General features: G+C 38.6%; 2 protein-coding genes across 5 annotated transcripts in view; one reads left to right on the top strand and one right to left on the bottom strand.

Moving 5' to 3' along the window:
* Positions 1 to 182: 182 nt before the first annotated feature.
* Positions 183 to 6,494, top strand: LOC146521442 (Fc receptor-like protein 4). Of its 3 annotated transcripts, XM_085155166.1 has the most exons (6): positions 183 to 1,794; positions 4,380 to 4,415; positions 4,893 to 5,153; positions 5,233 to 5,478; positions 5,553 to 5,732; positions 5,817 to 6,494. In XM_085155166.1, the coding sequence occupies exons 1-6, from the start codon at positions 1,764 to 1,766 to the stop codon at positions 5,918 to 5,920; spliced, it is 858 nt and encodes a 285-aa protein (XP_085011292.1). In that variant the 5' UTR covers positions 183 to 1,763; the 3' UTR covers positions 5,921 to 6,494. The 3 variants fall into 3 exon arrangements, with proteins under 3 accessions (XP_085011292.1, XP_085011290.1, XP_085011291.1); XM_085155164.1 differs by lacking the exons at positions 183 to 1,794; positions 4,380 to 4,415 and having other exon boundaries at positions 4,683 to 5,153; positions 5,535 to 5,732; XM_085155165.1 differs by lacking the exons at positions 183 to 1,794; positions 4,380 to 4,415 and having other exon boundaries at positions 4,739 to 5,153.
* Positions 6,495 to 7,612: 1,118 nt separating this feature from the next.
* The window catches only part of LOC146521438 (uncharacterized), a 63,251-nt gene continuing 51,059 nt past the window's right edge, over positions 7,613 to 19,804 (bottom strand). The window contains exons 1-3 of one of the 2 annotated variants that reach the window (XM_085155270.1): positions 13,218 to 13,480; positions 9,775 to 10,122; positions 7,613 to 9,651 (exon numbers count right to left, since the gene is read on the bottom strand). In XM_085155270.1, the coding sequence (XP_085011396.1) occupies positions 9,482 to 9,651; positions 9,775 to 10,122; positions 13,218 to 13,329 (630 nt within the window). In that variant the 5' untranslated portion in view covers positions 13,330 to 13,480 and the 3' untranslated portion in view covers positions 7,613 to 9,481. Of the gene's footprint in view, positions 9,652 to 9,774; positions 10,123 to 13,217; positions 13,481 to 19,804 lie in introns of those variants that run through there. The other variant, XM_085155271.1, reaches the window with a different exon arrangement.

Raw genomic sequence — 19,804 nt, 5'->3', positions numbered from 1 at the left:
AACTCAATTTTTAACGTCACTGATTTGAGCTAAAGGTGTATTTTATTATCAAAAGAGGACACAGAAGGAGACGAATACAATACGAAGAAACTCCAGTGTAAAAAATACCTGATATAGGAACTATTTATCCTTCCGCTGAGACGCCTCCTCCTGGGATCACCTCACGGCACGCAGCGGAGTCTTACAAATGCTTTTGTTAGAGTTGCGTCATTTTTTTTTCTATTCCCGTGCGTGCAGTTTGTGACTCACAGTTGTTGTTGTTTTGTTTCGTTTCGTGTAGTTTCGTGTTGTGGGGGGGGGGGGGGGGGGGCTGTGTCAGGAAATTATTGATCAGTGATCAGATTAGTGGTCAACATGCACAAAGTTTTTCAGCCTCAGTGGGAAGTCATTAAAGCAGAGAGGTGCAGTCGATTAAGCAGTATTCACACAACGTCTCAGCTCACTTCCTCTCAGCCAAACCGCTTTCAGCTACAGGAAGATGCAAGCTGTTTCCACGAATCTGCAACACGATCAACACAAGTCACGGTAAGAAAAGTTTGCTCTGTAATCTCAAAGGCATCATACTATCAGTGAAGGCATCGCACAAGTACTGACATGTTTTCATTCATGTGGATTTATTCTCTGCGGCTTCCTGAGTTAATTCAGCCACTCACAATTTGTTTTAACAGTCAATGAAGGCATCAAATTATTCCTTTATAGTTAGTTATCATTCTGTTTGAGAATTTGAACGCTTTCTCAAAGCTTTGTCAAACGAACTATTGCTTTCATTATAACCACAACAACGACAGCATGTCATGGAAGAAGAGGAAGAGGGTTTGAGTGACTTTGAACTGGTCAGCGTTGGTTTGATATTACCGAGAGTGGGATGAAGGACACTGTCCTGTCCTCCCTGTGATGGCGGGAGATGACGTCACTCTGCAAAGACCACTCCCTCCAACCTCCCAGCTGCTTTTTATCAGTGATGGCCAAATGAGGCTTTCTGAAGACCACAGAATGAATGACAAAATAATGACAATAAGTTTATGTCTGTGTAGGTTGTCAGGTCATGGTAATCTAAGGAACCTTGGCTCATGTCAGGGGCGATTTTGGCCCATTTTTGGGGGTGTTTCAGCTTTGCTTTGCTCACTTTCTATGTCATTTTGCTGTAAAATGCACTGTTCTGCTCTTCATATGACACAGTTTGATGAACTCTGTTCTAGTATTCTTTTTCCAAAGGATCTTTTTGAGAGATTTGATTTTAATTAGATCTGAAAAGCTGGACCCACACCGCAATGGTGTGATAATGTTATCATGTTGGCTTCAAAATTTGCAACCCAACCGCTGGGGGTGGCGTGGGGGGTGCAGGGTGTCATCTGACTGTTGTTATTTTCCAGGATTAAAATGTTAAGTGCCTTGAGATGACTTTTGTTGTGATTTGCTGCTATATCACTAAAATTTGATTGAACTGAATTTCACATATTTTAACAGCATTGATTTAAAAAAAATACTTTCCCTTGTTTAAAGATAAAAAAATTAAAAGCTTACAGCAGTTTTACCATTCAGACATTTTGCAGTGCAAACACCAATCCTTTCATCATGTACTGTCTTGTCAAAAAACATAATTTTCCATTTTCATTTTTTTCCACCCACCTATATCAGAATAGGCTGGAAAAAAAAAACCCCAACTACAACAACTAAAAACCACGCAGAGCAACAGGGCGGGGATTAATTTCCTCATGTCCTCAGACTGTAAATGAAAAGGTCTCACATCACCGAGAGGAACGATGGAGGGAACATCTCTACAATGTCTGTTGAGTAAGTAAAAAGCCTTGTTAAGTTACCTAAAGTTTGTTTTTTTTAACAGAAGTTTTGGTGGCTGATCGATGACCGATGAAAGAAAATGACATAAAAGACAAGTGAACCAGAATTTAAAGCACCTTTAAAACACAAAGAAGACACATTTTGGCTGTGAAGAGGAAGTGTGAGCATCTTACCACACAAAACAGGTTGTGAAAAACGGAGTTTAGCAATTTAGTTATTTTTAAAAACCGAACAGTACAGTGAAAATACTTTCTGTGTCTTTTAGACAGTACATACAAAAACTCTACAGTATGAAAACAAAGCAGAAAGATATGAACAAAAATGAAAAATCTTGCTTGTTTAAAAATAATCCAAAAATTCCTCCCTTCCCAGATTAAGATAACAATGTTTAAGCTCTGCTTGATTGATTACTCAGAAGCAGACAAATTAATTGTCTACATACAACATAAACAGCCATCATTAATAATACATCTAATCTAAATAATAATCTGTAACACAAAGGTAAATGTAACCCACATAGAAAAATTGGTATGGCCCAGATCTGGCCCACACAATGTGCTTACACATGGCCCACATACCGCAAAGAATGACGGCCCTTTGGTGACCCAGATCTGGTTTTCCGGGAGGTGGCCCTCACATGGGCCAGCACAAGGTCAGTTGCAGACACTCTGGTCATGTGCTGGCCCAGAACAGTTTCAGCTCTGGCCCTAGATGTCAGCCTAATGTGTACCTTAATCAAGCCGTGTAATAACAACATGTGCCAGAACATAATAGTGCAAATGTAACGTGACAAAACTCCGTTCAGAAAGTGAATGGACTGATTCTTATGTGGCACTTTTCTACTCTCCTGGATTTCTCAAAGTACTCTATACAACATGCCACATTCACCCAACCACACACTTTCTCTAAACTGAGTGCTTCCTAACTACATTCATACACATTCACATTCTTGACATGCAGAACGGAGAAGGCAGGGATCGAACCACTAAACTTCCAAGGAGTAGTTGACCTGCTGAGCTGGGTCTTCTAACTAAAATAGGAATATAAATAGTGCCATCATTGCCAGACCTGGCCCACATCTGGTTGACATACCAGATGGTACAGTGGACACATGTGTGACTCCTGTGATTAAAGCATCTTTCTTTAGGCTTAACGAGTGAACCGTCAGCTCGTTCAAACACACGTTAAAGTCTGTTTGGCTCGACACCACCGAACAGAGGCAGCAATATAACTTAGCTAACATTAACAGTGCAGTGAATCCTGCTTGTGCCGTGATATTCAGGACTGCAAACCGAGCAGCATCACTGACTTTCAGCTCGTTGTGTTTGTGGATATATGACTGACTTTAATTATCCATAAAATCATCTCATTCTCTGTAAGATTAATGTCGACTATTGAACGGCGTATATTTTAAAGTAAAGGCTTTAAAACCAAGCTGACACTTAAAGTACAAACATCGCTAATGTCACATAACTTTGCCGACATGTGGCCAACAGTAATGTTTTAATGTTCTTCATTATTACACATTAGCACATAAATAAGTGACATAATATTCAGTACTTAATTTGGAAAGTTTACTCTTTGGCTGCCCCGCTTTAGCCATCCGCCGTTTTTTTTTTTTTTTTTTTTGGAAAAATATCCACACCCACCACCGCGCTATGAATTGTGGGATATGTGGGGACACGAAGTCTACAATGGACCCAGCCATCAAATTTGGGGGAATGAAGGGCGCATTTGTCAACCGTATTTGTAGTACACTTTGAATTGGGACACCCTTTGTCGCGTCGCTGTGACATAATCGGTCTACATATGCGCACTACGTAGCATGTGGTCGCTGGATTAGGACACAGCTGTTGTTTTAGTTTCACTTTCCCCTGTGGTGTCATCCTGCCAATTTGTATCAGCTGTGTCCCCATGTGTTTCCAGTCCCCTTGTCACCTCCTGTGTATTTATTCTGTGTGTCTCCATTTGTTCCTCATCATGTTGCCTGTGTATCTTCCATTAAGTCGTCATAGTTACACATAGTCATCATAGTCGTGTTTGTTGATTCATAGTTTTCAAGCTGAAGTTTCACAGTCTAGTAGTTTCTCTAGTTTGTTTTTTTGCCTTGATATATGTTCCATGTGTATCAGTCAAAATAAAAGCTCGGCTTTTGTTGGAATTAATTCTGTCTACTCGCCTGTGTCCACACCTGGGTCCTCCACACGCACTCCACAGCAAGACTACAATCACTGATCTCTGACACACTGTTATAAAAATAATTTAAGTTAAAGACTTTGTCTAATCTTGAAAATGAAACATGTTTTATGTAGAGTTTATTTCTATCAGTGTTTGTGTTTAGGTCTGTGGATGTGATTCATGTCTGATTGCAGTCATCGTATTTGACAAATCACAATTTTTACATTTTGACATGAATCATAAACCAGACTTTAGAGGAACATTTTTAATCAACACTAACACCAAAGAATCTCCTCTCTTTATCGGGCACAGCAGTACAGAAGAAAATATCATCACTTGACTGACTCATTGATGAAGAATTGATTTTTTTGTGAAAACTCAAACCAACCTTTTCTCTTTAGTTCTGATCTCGCTGCTGAGCTGCACAACACACCAAGGTCAGTAACCTTCTTCTGTCTGTTTAAATGCTTTAAATGTTTAGTGATGTTTCCCATCAGGACTGAAGCTTTAAAGGCAACAACAACAAAAGCAAGCAATTCATTGCATTAATGGTTGACAAAATTACACCAGATAATGTCGCTGAATACATTCAAAATTCAAATTCAAATTTTATTTGTCACATACAAAAAGAAAAAAAAAAGGTCTATGAATAAGATAGGAAATAAATATGAAAATTAAAAAGGGTAGGAAGCATTCATGCTACCATAGGGCAAGACGCAGGTCACGAGGCTAAAACATAGGTGAGAATGGTTGTCTATCTCTATGAGAAATATAGAATCATTACTTAACTGCATGTCTTTCGGTTGAACCCTTATTGGGTTCATGTTCATGTTTCACAATGGATCTCACATATAAAACTACTTTCTCTTCATCCTGGTATCAAATTAAACAGTTTTACATTTTAACCCTCACAGCTCGTCTGACTGTGAGTCGCAGCAGCTCTCAGTTCTTTAAATATGACTCTGTGACTCTGAGCTGTGAGGAGGACGGCAGCTCTGCTGGATGGACTCTGAGGAGAAACACAAGCAGACAACAGAGGACTCAGTGTGGAGATGGGTGGGGAAAACCAGCTGGTTCTTCCTGTAACATCATACTTTTCTCGTCAGAAAGTGGAGTTTACTGGTGTGAGTCCAGAGAGGGTCCCATCAGTAACATGGTTAACCTGACAGTCACTGGTAAGCTGAGTGTGTGGAGTTAGTGTTGATGAAGCTGTGTGTAAATGGATGAAATGCTGTAGTTTGTCTCTGTGTTGAGGTGGATCAGTGATCCTGCAGAGTCCTGTCCTCCCTGTGATGGAGGGAGATGACGTCACTCTGCTCTGTAAAACAACGACCACTCCCTCCAACATCACAGCTGCTTTCTATAAAGATGGCTCCCTCATCAGGAAGCAGCCTACAGGTCACATGACCATCCAGCATGTTTCCAGGTCTGATGAAGGCCTCTACAAGTGTGACATCAGCGGTCATGGAGAGTCTCCATCCAGCTGGATCACTGTCACAGGTGTGGAGCTTCACTCTGATTTCACCTTTTATTTCATCCACATATTAACTGAACAGGTGGGGTTCTCTCTGCAGGTAGACCTACAACCACATCCTCACCCACCACTTCTACAAATATGCCACCTACCCCTGCTTTGTCCCCTTACTCTTCCACCCTCCATCTTGTGATCAGAGTAGTCTGTCACCTGGTGGTGTTCTGTCCATACTTCATCTCCACTTTCATCGCGGTGTCTCTATATCGACTCAGAGCCAAAGGTAACACCCTGAGTCTCCTCGATAATTTATCATTATCATTTATGATTGCTTTTGTATTATTTCTCTGATGACCTCATGTTACAGAAAATGACCCCACTATCCCCATGGCAACAGCAACCCATGCTGAGCAGAGATTGTGTGAGGAATATGACGATATTGGGGCGGTGACCACTGAGCATCAGTTCTAAGCTCATGCTCCATCTGATGTTCACTGTGATTGAATTACATGTGATATCATAACAACAGCTTTGCTCATGTGAACTTTATGAATAAAGGTTTTCCTTGTTGACATCCTGATGTTGCTTTTTCACATTTTTGTAGTTTTTAAGTTTTATGTTAGTGTCAGTGAGAGGGAAGATATGCAGGCTTGATCTAGAACAGCAAAAGTACATGTAAGCAGTTAACATGACATTCGTGTCTTTAGACTGTGGTAGTGAACCCACACAGGCTCCTGTCTGCTGCCTCGTATGTATGTTTTTCTATGTTAGCCGTCTGTTGTGTGGTTACTCTCAGCTGCAGTACTCGACTTTCAGATCTGTGTTTCTGATCTGGTCGCATTTCCCCACACAACCATGTATAGAGTTTACAGAGAATGGTTTGAAAAGAGAAACCCGATGTTGAACTGTGTTCCAGCTCTGAAGGTGATGACAGTCTGCTTCTCCTCTGTTTTATTTACTTCAACTGAATCAATGAAAACAACCTGAATCACAGACACAGTCCTCAGACAAGGATGGAGACCAAAGTTGAACAAATTTATCTTTTGGATCAGAGATGAGCTTGTCTGAGGTAGAAATGATCAAATAATGAAGGAATAAATGTTCTAAGGTTCCTGTTGAACATGCGATTTCATACTCACTGCCCGTTCTTGTTTCCCTGTGTTTATTATATCTTTAAACCGACCTCATGATGTTTTAGCACTCTTTACTTTTCACTGACTCTCAGCTCCCAGGAGTTCCTCGAAATGTTTGTTATTAACAGTTTTCAGGTGTGAAGTCACAAGCTTTCTTTCTCAATTTTTTTTAAAAAGAAAAAAAATGTGTTTAGGTATTTTTCCCCCTTTTTTTAAATCACAGTTTGCTGCATTAGAATCATTTTATGCAATGTTCTGGTTTGATCTCAAGGTGGCAGTGTTGTTTTACTGCTGTGATAACTGTGTTAAAATGTTAAACTACTACAGTGAAGTAATGACATCTGTGGTTTTTATTATGATCACAGTTATCAAACCGTTTTTTAAGAAGCTTTTCCTAAAGAAGATTTTACAACTTATTTCATCCACATATTCACCTGAAGTGGAAGATTATCTCTGCAGATGGATATACCCCTCCTTTGCCCCCTTACCTCCTCCTCCCCCTTGTAATCAGATTGATCTCTCACCTGGTGGTGCTCTATCCATACTTCATCTCCACTCTTCTTATGGTGTCTTTATATTGACGCAGAGCCAAAGGTCTGAGGATCCCCAATTATTGATCAAGCTCAATTACTTTTAAAGACAATTGATGGATGTATTCCCTACTGTGCATTGACAGGACATATTTAGATATATCCAGGACTGAACAAGAAGCTTATCAGTTCAAAGTTTATGAAATATAGAAATAATCTGGTGCTTCTGAGAAACTGACTCATCCAAACTACAAAGGCTGGACTGTCTATGAGTCAATTACAGCCATCCATCCATCCATCCATCCATTCGCTTCCGCTTATCCTTTTCAGGGTCGCGGGGGGCGCTGGAGCCTATCCCAGCTGTCATAGGGCGAGAGGCAGGGTACACCCTGGACAGGTCGCCAGTCTGTCGCAGGGCCAACACACAGAGACAGACAACCATTCGCACTTACATTCATTCGCACATTCACACCTAGTGACAATTTGGGTTATCCAATTAACCTATCCCCACAATTACAGACATATTAGAGTTAATGTGATTGCGAGTTTATGCTGTTTTTAAGTTTCACTTTCAAAGCTCTCTGGGCTTATTAATCACAAAACAGAAATGGCTGTTCTTTTTAGAAGGGCAACCTCACAGTGTTGACCTTTGACCTCCATAGAGCCACAATGCTCCAGCTGTTTCATTTGTTTGAACTTATCCACATTTGTCCTCCTGCAGATTTACCCCACAACAATTCTACAGTAAAGCTTAAGTTAATCCATTTGTGACACACTCGGTGATCTTTGTCTCTGTGGATGCTGATTTCTCCTCAGTTCTTCCTTTATTAGTGGATAGATTAGAGTTATCAGGAAAAGGTGTTAAAAGGAGTTAAACTTTAATGCTCAACTTATAACACTTCATGCCCTCAAATGTGTTACTGTCATTGCACTAGCATTTATATCCATAGTGTTTCCTGACGCTACAATGAAACTTGAAAATACAATTTTAAACTTGATGTTATATTTTCAGCATTTCTGCTGCCAGCTGTAATAAATATACAGTTGTCAAATAAAATCATGATGACATGATTTTAATAATGTTTTTATGGTTTTAATTCCATTTCTGAGAGCTCAAATAAGCAACAAACACTTTTCACTTTAATCTTTTTACCAAATCAAAGATTAACCATAATCAAAACAATTATTTCCTGTAACATGTCTTTCAATTCATTCAAGAGAAAAAGAATAGTAGCAGTGTGTGAATAGTAAATACAGTTCATGTGAACTGCTCTTAGTCTAGTTCACCACCTGAGACCAGTTTGTCTCAGGAGAACCTACCAGGAGCTGAAGCCTCTAGATAACTCGGCTCCCAGGAACATCTGAGTTCACAAATCCCTCCACCACATTAAGGTGGCAGTTGAGAGACAGGGTCACTTTATTGGTGCACACCTTGGTAACAAAGATGAAAAAGAAACAAATATGTTTTAGTTAATCACAGTATTTCATGGCACATCTTACGTTTGCCATATTTGTCCACACTTCCTTGCAAAAACACTCCAAATACATTAGATTCCAAGGATGTCTCTTGTGCACAGCCCTCCTCACGTCACCCCACAGGATTTGGTTTGCCTACTTTGCTACATGCTGTGTTGCTGTTCTGTGTATTGTGATGAACTGTTTGGCTGTTTATATGACTCTGTTTAATAAACTCTGTTTCAAGAATTCTACTCTTTTCCAGAGGATCTTTTTGAGTGATTTGATTTTAAGTGGATCTAAAATGTGTATCTCCACATCACTGGCTGGATAAGGTTATCATGTTGGCTTCAAAATTTGCAACCCGACGCCATATATATGGAGAATTGGGAAACCAACAGATAAAACACTGAGTCCAGCTTCTTCCTGTTTCTTTGAATCAACTCTAAGTGCTCCTGGTTGACCTGCAGATAAGAAACAGGTGTGAGGTGTCAGATAGGTAATGAGTACAGAACAGAACAGGATCTAGAGCGGGGTTCACGTGATTGGTGCAGACATGTTGACCAGACCAAACTACTGGTTTTTATATTATATAGAAACAGGACTGGTCACCAGGAGCACCGGAACCTTTGTAATCTGAGGATGATTTGGATCATTCAATCGGAGTTTGTTAGCAGTTTAAAGACTGTCCACAAGCACAACTCTCTTATTGGCCTCTTGCTAATTAATTTGCAGTGAATTCTCTTCATTGTGATATGTTGAATATTGTGACAGTCCTAAGCAGCAGGAAGGACAAGAACACAGAGGCTTGGGATGTTGAACTGACCTGAATAATTGTCCCAGTTCACCCGAGCAGAATTCATTGCTGCTTACCAGGTGATTACTTCAAGACAAACTGGTTGTCATCTTCTTCACTAGGATGAGCTGGGATGATGTTCCTGTTTTTTAGGCATCAGAAGAGTAATAACAAGAACAATTAATCCGACTGCAGAAAATCCCAGAGATATCAGCAGTCCATTCTGTCCGACACTGTATCCAGCCTCTTCCTCCTTCCCTCCATCCTCTGTGTGTCCTCCTGTCTGACCTGCAGGTGAGAAACAGGTGTGAGGTGTCAGCTGTCAGGTAGGTGATGAGTGAAGAACAGAACAGAATCCATTTCCTCTTCAAACTGCTGTCAGACATTATCTACTGCACTCTGATCACTCACCTAGTAGTCTAACCTTCAGCCTGATTTCATGCTTGATCTCAGAGGTTTCTTGCCTTCTGTCTTCCACGATGATACAACACTCGTAGGTTCCAGTGTCATTAATGGTGGTGTTGCTCAGGATGATGGACATATCCATATTTTTCATCTGTGGATCTCTCAGCTTCACTCGACCCCTAAAAATCGGATCCTGGAAGTTTTTATGTGGGAGATCATCTCGGTAGAAGAAGACGTATCCATCTGATAGCAGATCAGGTCTTTTCCACGCCAGCAGGATGAGTTTGCCATTTTCTGGACCCTGACACTCCAGCTCAACATTCCTGTAAGGCTCCACATCTATCTCTTGTAGACCTAAACAAAAGATCAGATTATGTTAAGTTTTTTGTGATTTACACTTTTTTCTAGTCAAAAGCAAATCAGACCAAGCATGAGCTCATGAGGAAAATCCACAATATTGTATTGTGGTGTGAAAATCTAAGTACACAGTTACTGCCTTCATGGGAATTCTGAGGGTGCATGTAAGTACCAATCATGTGCTGTTAGTTAAATTGACTTCATTAACCAATAGATTCTGTCAGTTTGCTGTTTTTTGGGGTGTCTGCTAACACAATGTCACAATCTTCCTCAGCAAATTCACCCAAAGTTCAGACAATGCAAATAGGAGTGAACCAAACTTTGTCCACAATTATGTGAGAGACTGATGACTTCACCCAGAAAAGGATAACTTAACTTATTGCAGCTAAAGGCAGTTCGCCAAGCTACTGAAACATTTTTACATGACTGCAAAGAGGCCTGTGAAAACTCAGTTTTTACACATTTTTAAACCTGCACAGTTTGAAACTGCACATTTCAACCCTCATTTCTGCAAGACTTTAGTCTGTATTAGATCTTCTTTACAACACAGAGAAACTTTCTACAAGAATGAAGCACATAGGACTGATATCATCCTTGTACCCTGCTGATAACCTGCCATAGCAACTATCAGTAAGTATTTATCTTTCTCTTTTTTGTTTAAGTTAAGAAAGAATATCATTGTTTTATTTGTGATAAAGGGCTATTTAATCAACCTGATACCAGCTACCTCAAAATACCTTGCTTACCTCAGTTAATTCACATAGTAATGTTTATATGTATATTTATATATATATATATGTTTTTAATGTTTATAAACTTTCCTTTGAAACTGCCATCGACTCAAATGACTACTTGGGATGACTTTCAGTTATAACTATATTATGTAACATCATTGGAGAGGGACTTGCTATTGTTTCACTTTCTCTGGCTGTTTCTGAACTGAAGCTGAGTCAGTGTCCTTTTTAAAATTTGATAGATTTAGTGTCACATGTGCCACTGGCTCACTGTCTGTCCAGCTGCTGAACCATGTTAGCTATGCTCTGCTCATCTCTCTTTTAAAATGACTTCGTTTTAGTTGAATTCCTTCAGTTTCTTGTTTACCACAAATCGTTCAGGCAATTCAGTGGCATTAACCACTTTAATCTTTGAACTGCAAAGAAAATCATTCCCAGGCTTGTTATCACCCATCCAGCCATTGGCAGGAATTTGAAGAGGAAAAACAACACAAGCAACATGCTGACTCATCTATGCATGTTGGAGCAGGTTAAAGGTTTGAGTGGTTTGGCTGTCTACTCTCTACTCTATCACATAGTAGAAATGGTACTCAGCTTTTCTTTCTTTTTCTTTTCTTTTTTGTGATTTTTGTGATTTGAACAACACACAAAAAATCAATTGTACGAAATAATATTTACAAACCAAATGTCATTTAAACACATGGAAACAGTTTCAAACATGACCCACTTGTCATACTGATGGTTTTTTTTTTTTTTTTTGGTTAAAAAGAGACCTTTAAAAAAGTCTTTGTTCACTCACCTACAGACTGCAGTGTGTTACAATGTTACAATGCAAAATCAGAAACAAAAACACGACTTTGACAGAATTCCTCTCACACACTCTAAGGAGTGTCTGTAGTCTGAACGAAACAGAGAAGTTTTAGTGAACAGCTCTGAGAATATGGGAGGAGGAAAGTAGGGCGAGAGTAAGTCTTGTAATTCAAGAAAATTCTGCTTAGATAAAGAGGGGAAAAGAGAAAGCTATGAAAGCTACGTGTAATTGCACCGAAACAGAAGAGCAAAAGCAGGAAGGAAGAGGGCTTTGCTATTTAAGTACCACAAAAAATAAGACCAAGAATGGATTATGCGGAGACTCTACAGTATAACGTGGTGTTGTGGTTCCTCTTTTCTTTGCGATGCTAATCGCTGCACAGAAACACCAGCTGGAGTCCTGTGAAAAACTAAATCCACCCTTAATGCTTCCAAACGAAACTAAGTGTCACTGTGCGCCGGTGTGTTTAAGGAACGGATCCAAATGCAGACCATATAATATATATATATATATATATATATATATATATATATATATATATATATATAAAACATATAATATAGTAAACAGGAACAACCTGATAACAATACAAGAACTTAACATCCTTTCAATATACCTAAGAAATCACAAATATAACAATTAACTCAAAATGCTAGGCTAGGTCACAGATCCCAGCCCCTCAGTCTAAGAGTGTGAGAGGCAGCCAAATAAGATCACAGTCTCTGTTTAATATGTTAAATATTAAAGTTCAGGAAATGAATTCAAGTCACTGCTCCTAAAGTTGGATCTGCAAACCAATGTATCATGGGATTCACTTAATTTTCACAGACCTTCAAGGATGCCTGGAAGGTTTTTACACAAATGAAGCATGCAGATGTTAACCTCGCAACCTGCTTCTAGCCTTAAAGTGTTTTCAGCCTGTTTGGTGTTGAAGCACGTCAAAGGTCAAACGAGATCACCAGACCACAATAACTATGATAATAATTATGGTATTTTGGTTGAGAAGGATGAATAGCAGTATGTAGCAACACATTTATAGTGTGTGCAATGAAAGGAAATGTGATAGACATTTTCTGTTGTTCCTTTGATGTTATCATGTAAGTAACAACATCCAGGCTGTTCAGCTTTCAATGCTTTGTCACTGTGGTATTTTAATGTCTTATTTCATCAGTCTGAAACTTCCTCCTGCTCATGTTTAATTCAACCAGCCTGTTCAGACAATATTAGAGCAATAAAATAAAATATTTTACACAGATATATCATTGCTAGAGAAACAGTCAGTGGAATAAAAATGAAACAAATAACATGCTGACCCCTCGACACAAGTTAGACCGACTTAAACATTTAAGTACCAGATAATCAAAACAGTTCAACATTTTTTTACACTGTTTTCTGGCCTTTCAACCCTGGAAGAACTGATTCAAAATACACTGATATTCAACTAAAACTTTAAAAGTTCAGCAATGCAAAATTGAAATACCATAGATGAAATAAGCTGCACTTACACAAACAAACATGAAACACATTCGATGCTCAGTTTCACTCACATGTAGCGTCACAAATCCCAAACAAAAACAAGATGACTTCAATAGAATCCATCCATGACAAATAGAGAGTTCGTGGCATGACTGTAGTCTGAACTGAACAGAGAGGTTTCATCAACAGCTTTGTCTGTGGGTGGAGGAAAGAGGAGGAGGAATTCTGCTGTCATAGAGGAAGAAGCTTTGACTGCAGTTGTATGATATTAATCTAAGTGGACATGTGTTATAAAGAGTATGGGTTGAGACTAGCATTACAAAACAGCAAAAGAGGGAGACTCTGTTACTTTAACTCTGTTTTTGAGTTGGTGGTGGTCAGAGGCCCCGGTGGCGCCAGTGTCTGGCAGCCTCGCTTCTGTCAGTGCGCCTCGGGGCAGCTGTGGCTACAATGTAGCTGCCATCACCAGTGTGTGAATGTGTGGATGACTGAATGTAGTGTAAAGCGCTTTGGGGTCCTTAGGGACTGAGTAATGTGCTATACAAATACAGGCCATTTATCATTTACTATTTAAAGAAGAGACTGATTATAAAAAATATAGCTGATGTTTTTTGTTGATGTTTTGAAGATTTCAGAGTCATTTAGCCTCAACTCTGAAACATCTCTGAGAAAGGATTCTGGGAAACACTGAAGAGACATGACCGAGGAAGCTGGTTCCGTTTTGTATCCAGAGTGCAGGAAGTGCTTCAATCTGCTGCACAGCTTCCAACCACAAAACCATCATGGCGACTCAGTATTTCTCTGCTGTCTGACAGGGACAGGCCTAAACGGTGATTTAGAGTCGAATGCATTTAATTTCCCCTTCTTATTCACACAATGAATTTTTGCAGTTAACTTTTACTAAATACTAACAGAGGGGATTGGTGATTTGAGCCGAAAATCTTGTTCACTCACCTGCAGATTGGAAAAACACAACCAAAAATGTGACTTTACGAGAATTTATCTCTGGAGAGAAGACTGTCTGTGGTCTGAACCAAACAGAGAAGTTTTTTGCGAGGAGCTCTGAGAACATGGGAGGAGGGAAGGAGGGCGTGAGTAAGTCTTGTAATTTAAAGCACTTCTGCTAAGCAAGAGAGGAGAAAGAGAAAGCAACAGAGATATCACAACTTTTGCACATCTTCCAGATTTATGAAATGGAAATATAAATTCTTGATAATGTAAATACTGGAATAAACCTTTGCTTTGTCCTGTAGGCCTACCTGTTGCCTCAAACAGCCTCCACAGAACACAATAACATCATCTTCATTAGCACACAGACGACTCAGGATCTGATGGTGAACAATAACTTTATACATTTTTTACTGGCCAGCTGTTCCACAAAGATCTCAGGTTCATATTCGTGGAATAGTTTTTAATAATGCAGCTCCATCTGCATCTCAGTCCTCAGGATTTCGTTGATTTTCCTTCAGCCTCAGTTCACTGAACCAAGTTGTGATGCTTCTTTTGTAGTTGTGTGTAAAATTACGTTTGCACATTTACCGCTTTAAAGGGTTCATCAACTCACATCACCAACTCTTGCATTAAGTGATGTGAAAATATTTTACCTTTAAGAATTTAAAATAACAGAAACCAAAATTGTTATTTTTATTTAATTCATTAATTTAGTTTTTCATTCAATTAACATAAGTACATAAAAACACGTTTCTGTGATTCTTGAGATAAGGGACAAAACATGTCCGGCAGATAAAACCCAATTTTGTGGTTAAAAATATGCATACAAGTGTTAACCCAACTGCCTAAAAGACAAACCAAGGCAATGTTTATACAACAAAATAAAAAAACAGTGATCTCCTTTACTTTTCTCTACCTCAGTGGGAAATAGTTTGGTTCTAAATTTTTGAATCTCACCTGCAGAGACAAACACGAGGAGCCCCACAGACAGGAAACAGCAGAGAGATGTAGACATTTCCTTGTTAGTGCTGATGATCCGACACTTGTCCAAAGGCGCTGGTAAATGACTGAACCTCAGTGTAAAGCCTGACTAATTAATTAGGTACTGAAAGTTATTTCCTGTGAAAACAAACACTTCTCTCGCTTATGCGATTGTCTTTGAAAAGGAAGTACGAAATCTGAACTATCGAATCACAACACTAGAACAGCCTCTCGTGACTGATATCTACCTCCAATCAAACTTCCATCCATCAGCCTGCACTAGTGCAATGCGCAGTAGTGAACCTGTGGGACTACCATTTTTGCTTGTACCACTACTGTTTGCGTCTGTGTCTGAGCCGTGCGCCGCCTCCTTCCGTGAACGTGTCGCCGCGGTAATAATAATGTGCGTACGCAATGCAGGCACAGCGCTGTACTGTTAATGACATTGTTTCCCGTTCTACGGAGCAAACAAAGCCTGTTTTATTGTTTCATTTTTTTCTGGCCTTCTCACTTACTTCTGCTTGAACTTGGTGAACGTCTCATTTCCGAGGTAAAGGGAACTTGATGCTTTAGATGTAGTGATCCAGTGAGAAATTCAAGCCATTTATAGGAATATAAAAAGTTATTAAATGCAGTACTGTGAAACAATGTAAAGCATCCTTTCAGAAGAGTGAAGATTATCAGTAACATTTACTCAAGTAAAATTCACTGAAGTTCAACTTAAATATACTTTAATTCTGCTTAACATTCATAGTTAACATATGAAGAGATCAATGGATGCAAAACTAAAGAAAACTAAAACTAAAAAAAGTGAGCGCCCATCAGGAACCACAGTGATAAGTATGACAAAAATAAACTGACAGCTAGAAAACTATTTTTCTTCCTTTCCTGTGCACAATTCCACAGAATGACATTAAGTTTACTTTAGTTTACTTCATTTCTCTGCGCTGGCAGTGATAAACACAAGCAGTGTTTGTGTTCCAGTGATTCTTGAGATAAGGGACAAAACATGTCTGGCAGATAAAATCCAATTTTGGGGTTAAAAATATGCATACAAGTGTTAACCCAACTGCCTAAAAGACAAACCAAGGCAATGTTTATACAACAAAACTATGATTTTGCATTTTTATAAATATATATTTATTTTAAATGGTACAATACATTACCAGTACCTTAAAAATCCATTGTCCAGAAGCAGGTGTGATAATATTAAAATACAGAAAAAAAATTAAAAGTAATGTAAAGTTAAACATCATGGCTCTCGTCACTAAGTATTTAAGTCAATACCTTATATAATATCAAAATATGCAATTGAAAATTTATTTTTACATATTTTTTAAGTGGTTAAAATCGTGTCCAGAGTTTTTGTCAACACCGTCAGATTTTTTCAAAAGTACAGAAAAATCATGAATTATTGTGGGTAGCTTACACTCTGAGGACCCCTTTACCACTTCCTGTTTGATACACATGCCATGAGGTCACTGCTGTGATATTTTTTTTAATTTTAATTTCATTTATTGCACACCTTTCTGATAAAACTCTGTGTCACAACCATAGTGCGTCAACGCCAAAGTCGATGTAATCCAAGATTTAATTATTTTTTCTTGTAAAAATAGCTTAATTTAGGTAGATTGTAGAGGCCATAAGCAAATAATGAAAAACAAGATGGCTTCTGTCAGAAAAACATGTGTTATGAGAGAAAGTAGGGTATTTTGTCAACACCATCAGGATTTTTGTCTGATGGTGTTGACCCTTTTTCTAATGGTGTTGACAAATGTCACAAAAGTGTGCTATTCACCATTTATATTAAGTTATTTTTTACTATTATTTCAGTCATATTACTTCTTGTGTATTTCACTGATATTTCTGCTTCACAGATGTGTCAAATATTATCAAATTTGCCTTATCTTGAATCTCATTGTTTATGTATACATTATCAATCCTGTAGGAAAATGCTTAGTCCTCTGCATTTAACCCATTCACTCAGTGATGCAGTGGGCAGCTACCAATCCAGGATAGCCTCTGTTCATTGGATTTGAACGCCCAACCTTTCGATCATGTGGCATCTACTGAGCTAGCTGTGCCTCGAGAGCTGTTCTTTAAGTGATGATGTATGAATCCTGCTTCCGGGCCCAAACTACTCTGTGTTTATTAAGCCTGTTGTGCTGTTAAAATGTTTTAATGCTTTTTATCTTGTTCTATTACATCTGAACAAGCCCTTAAAAACAGCCAGTGATCACTGTCAGCCTAACCAACGGGAACCCTCACGTTAACTTTTATCAAGTGGAAAAAAGTTAGCGTTCATCCTCCAGCTTCACTGTGTTTATGTTATGCTAACATAGCTGTGTCGCTAGCGATCACGTAGCACATCACTATATACCAGCTAGCCCAACTTCAGTAACCTGACAATAGTCACTGCTGTAACCCTAAAAGTCACTGTTGTTTAGTTTTCTGTCTCCATTTATGTTGGAAGTGGTAGCAGAGCTGGTGTATCATGTTCAGGTGGAAACAAGCAATCTAACTTCTAACTCTGTTAAATTTCATATATTCTGTTTTCATGGATGCCTGGATGTTACACCTGGTAGAGCAGCCACACTGATCATTTTATCAAAGATGAAAGAATTTAGACAGTTTGTAACTCTCAGTGATGCCGCAGAGTTTCTTTGACTTTGGGATCTGCAGTGGAGTTTGGACCTGGAAATGGCTAATGACATCAGACTTAATAGCCGGATAGCATTTCTATTGCTTAATGCATAATTGTGTTGTGAATATTCATCCTTAATCTGTGAAAAAGCATAAGGTTCAGAAAAAATTATAGTAATTACAAAATGGTACATTTCAGGCTAGAATAGCAAAGGCGAACCTGTCAGTAGAGGAACGAAAGAGAAGGAACAGGGATGATAAAAAAAGAAAGAGAGAAAAAATTAACAGCCAGCCTGAGTTGAAGAAAGAGTTTCTCATAAAGGAAAGGGAAAGATGGAGAAATAGAGTGAAAAAGAGAAAAATAAAGAACACCAGTGATCTGAAAGAAAGAGAAAAAAGTCAGAAGAGAAGGTTTTGGAAACAAGCACAGAGAGACAAAAGGAGAGAAAGTCCAGCAGGGTCTAAACACACAACCACAGAGAACTTTAGGAATCAAGGAGTAGTAGGCAGCTACTTGCTGGTGAACTATTAAGATGTAGAACTTGACATGTGCAAAAACAGAATTGTTATGATGTGTCTTGTGATATTACAAAGGTTGTTAAGGTTTAATTGTCATTTTGAAAGAAATAATATCTTGTTTTCTACTAGTGTGTCACCACCGTCAGATTTGTGTCACCACCATCAGCACCTTGTCAACTCCATAATATGGAGTTTTGGTTTATTTCTCTCTTTTGGAGAACCATATAGTTTCCTCCCTCATGATCTTCCAATAAAAATACGTAATCTTCTCAATAAATGTGTAATTTGCATGCTGCTTAATATGATTGTTTCTTATAGAGATTAAATACAAGCTTCTGAAAATATGTATGACTGTAACTCTAATAATAAAAAGCTAAAAACAATCTTACTTTTAAATGTGGTATAATTACTTTGAAAACATATGTGCATAAACAATAGAACAGAGAAGCTGCTAATAGTCAAAATAGCTGAAACAACTTAATTTAAAATACATATTTTTGCCTTTCTTTGTGTCTGACGGTGTTGACAAAAACCTTGCACTTCTCCAGCAAAAACATAAATTATTAAAAAATGTTACACCTGGAAGATTGTACCAAGACATTTTGAGACAGCCAAAACTTTGTGTAACAATTATATGTAAATATGTTTTTGAAAAATCAAAAAATATATTTTAGAAAATTAAAACCTGTTTTGTCCTTAATCTCAGGAATCACTGGTTTCTGTTGCATGCAAAGACCAGGCAGACAGCGTGGTACTGTGTATCTTTACTTTGAAAATATTAATGTGCTGATACATTACTCCGTATCAGCACTAATGTAAAGTATACATTATTTTATAAAAAAATGGATCTTGGGGCCTCTTACATCTAACAATGTTTATGATATCTATAAAAAATATATTTAACATGTGTAGACTTGAGTATCACAAAATTAGTTTTGCTCTCACATGACTTTATTCAGCTGAACACAGTAAATCTCATCTCTAGGTAGCTAACCATAACATCATCGCCTCAACTGCTAAAGATATCGTCTCTTATACTATCTGCTTGATGAAATTATTGAACAGAGATTTTCAAGAGCTTGGAAAAAGTAAAAAAAACAAAAACAAAAAAACCCCCAACAACAACAAAAAACAACAACTGTACTTCTTTATGTTAGAGAAGATATAAAGTGGATAACTGGAAAGCACACCTACACAGACATCAGGAGGGATATTATAATTATGCATCTATCTGTTTTCCCCCACTGCACTGTTTAAACGCAGTGAAATGTCTCTCCCGTGATAACATGCCCCACGTTATCATGCGAATTCATCCATCTGACCTCAGGAATTCGCATGATAAGGTGGGGCCAGGTTTCACAATGAGCTCACCCGAAACTCTGGCTGATTGGGACCCACACCCAGTTTCACACCTTGGCTCAGGCGATTAGAGGATCATCAGGGGGTCCTTTTGTCCCTCTTTGGGGGGGAAACTCCCACCAGGTTTAAATCTGGGACTCTCCACCAATTGACCTTAGAACTGAAGAAGCTTCTCGGATGAAAGGTGAAACGTCTTCAAGTAACT

The sequence above is a fragment of the Neolamprologus multifasciatus genome, chromosome 3, assembly GCF_963576455.1.
Source record: "Neolamprologus multifasciatus chromosome 3, fNeoMul1.2, whole genome shotgun sequence".
NCBI classification, from domain to species: Eukaryota; Metazoa; Chordata; class Actinopteri; order Cichliformes; family Cichlidae; genus Neolamprologus; species Neolamprologus multifasciatus.
The sequence above is the reverse complement of the archived record's forward strand: the minus strand, read 5'-3'. Positions and strand labels throughout refer to the sequence as shown.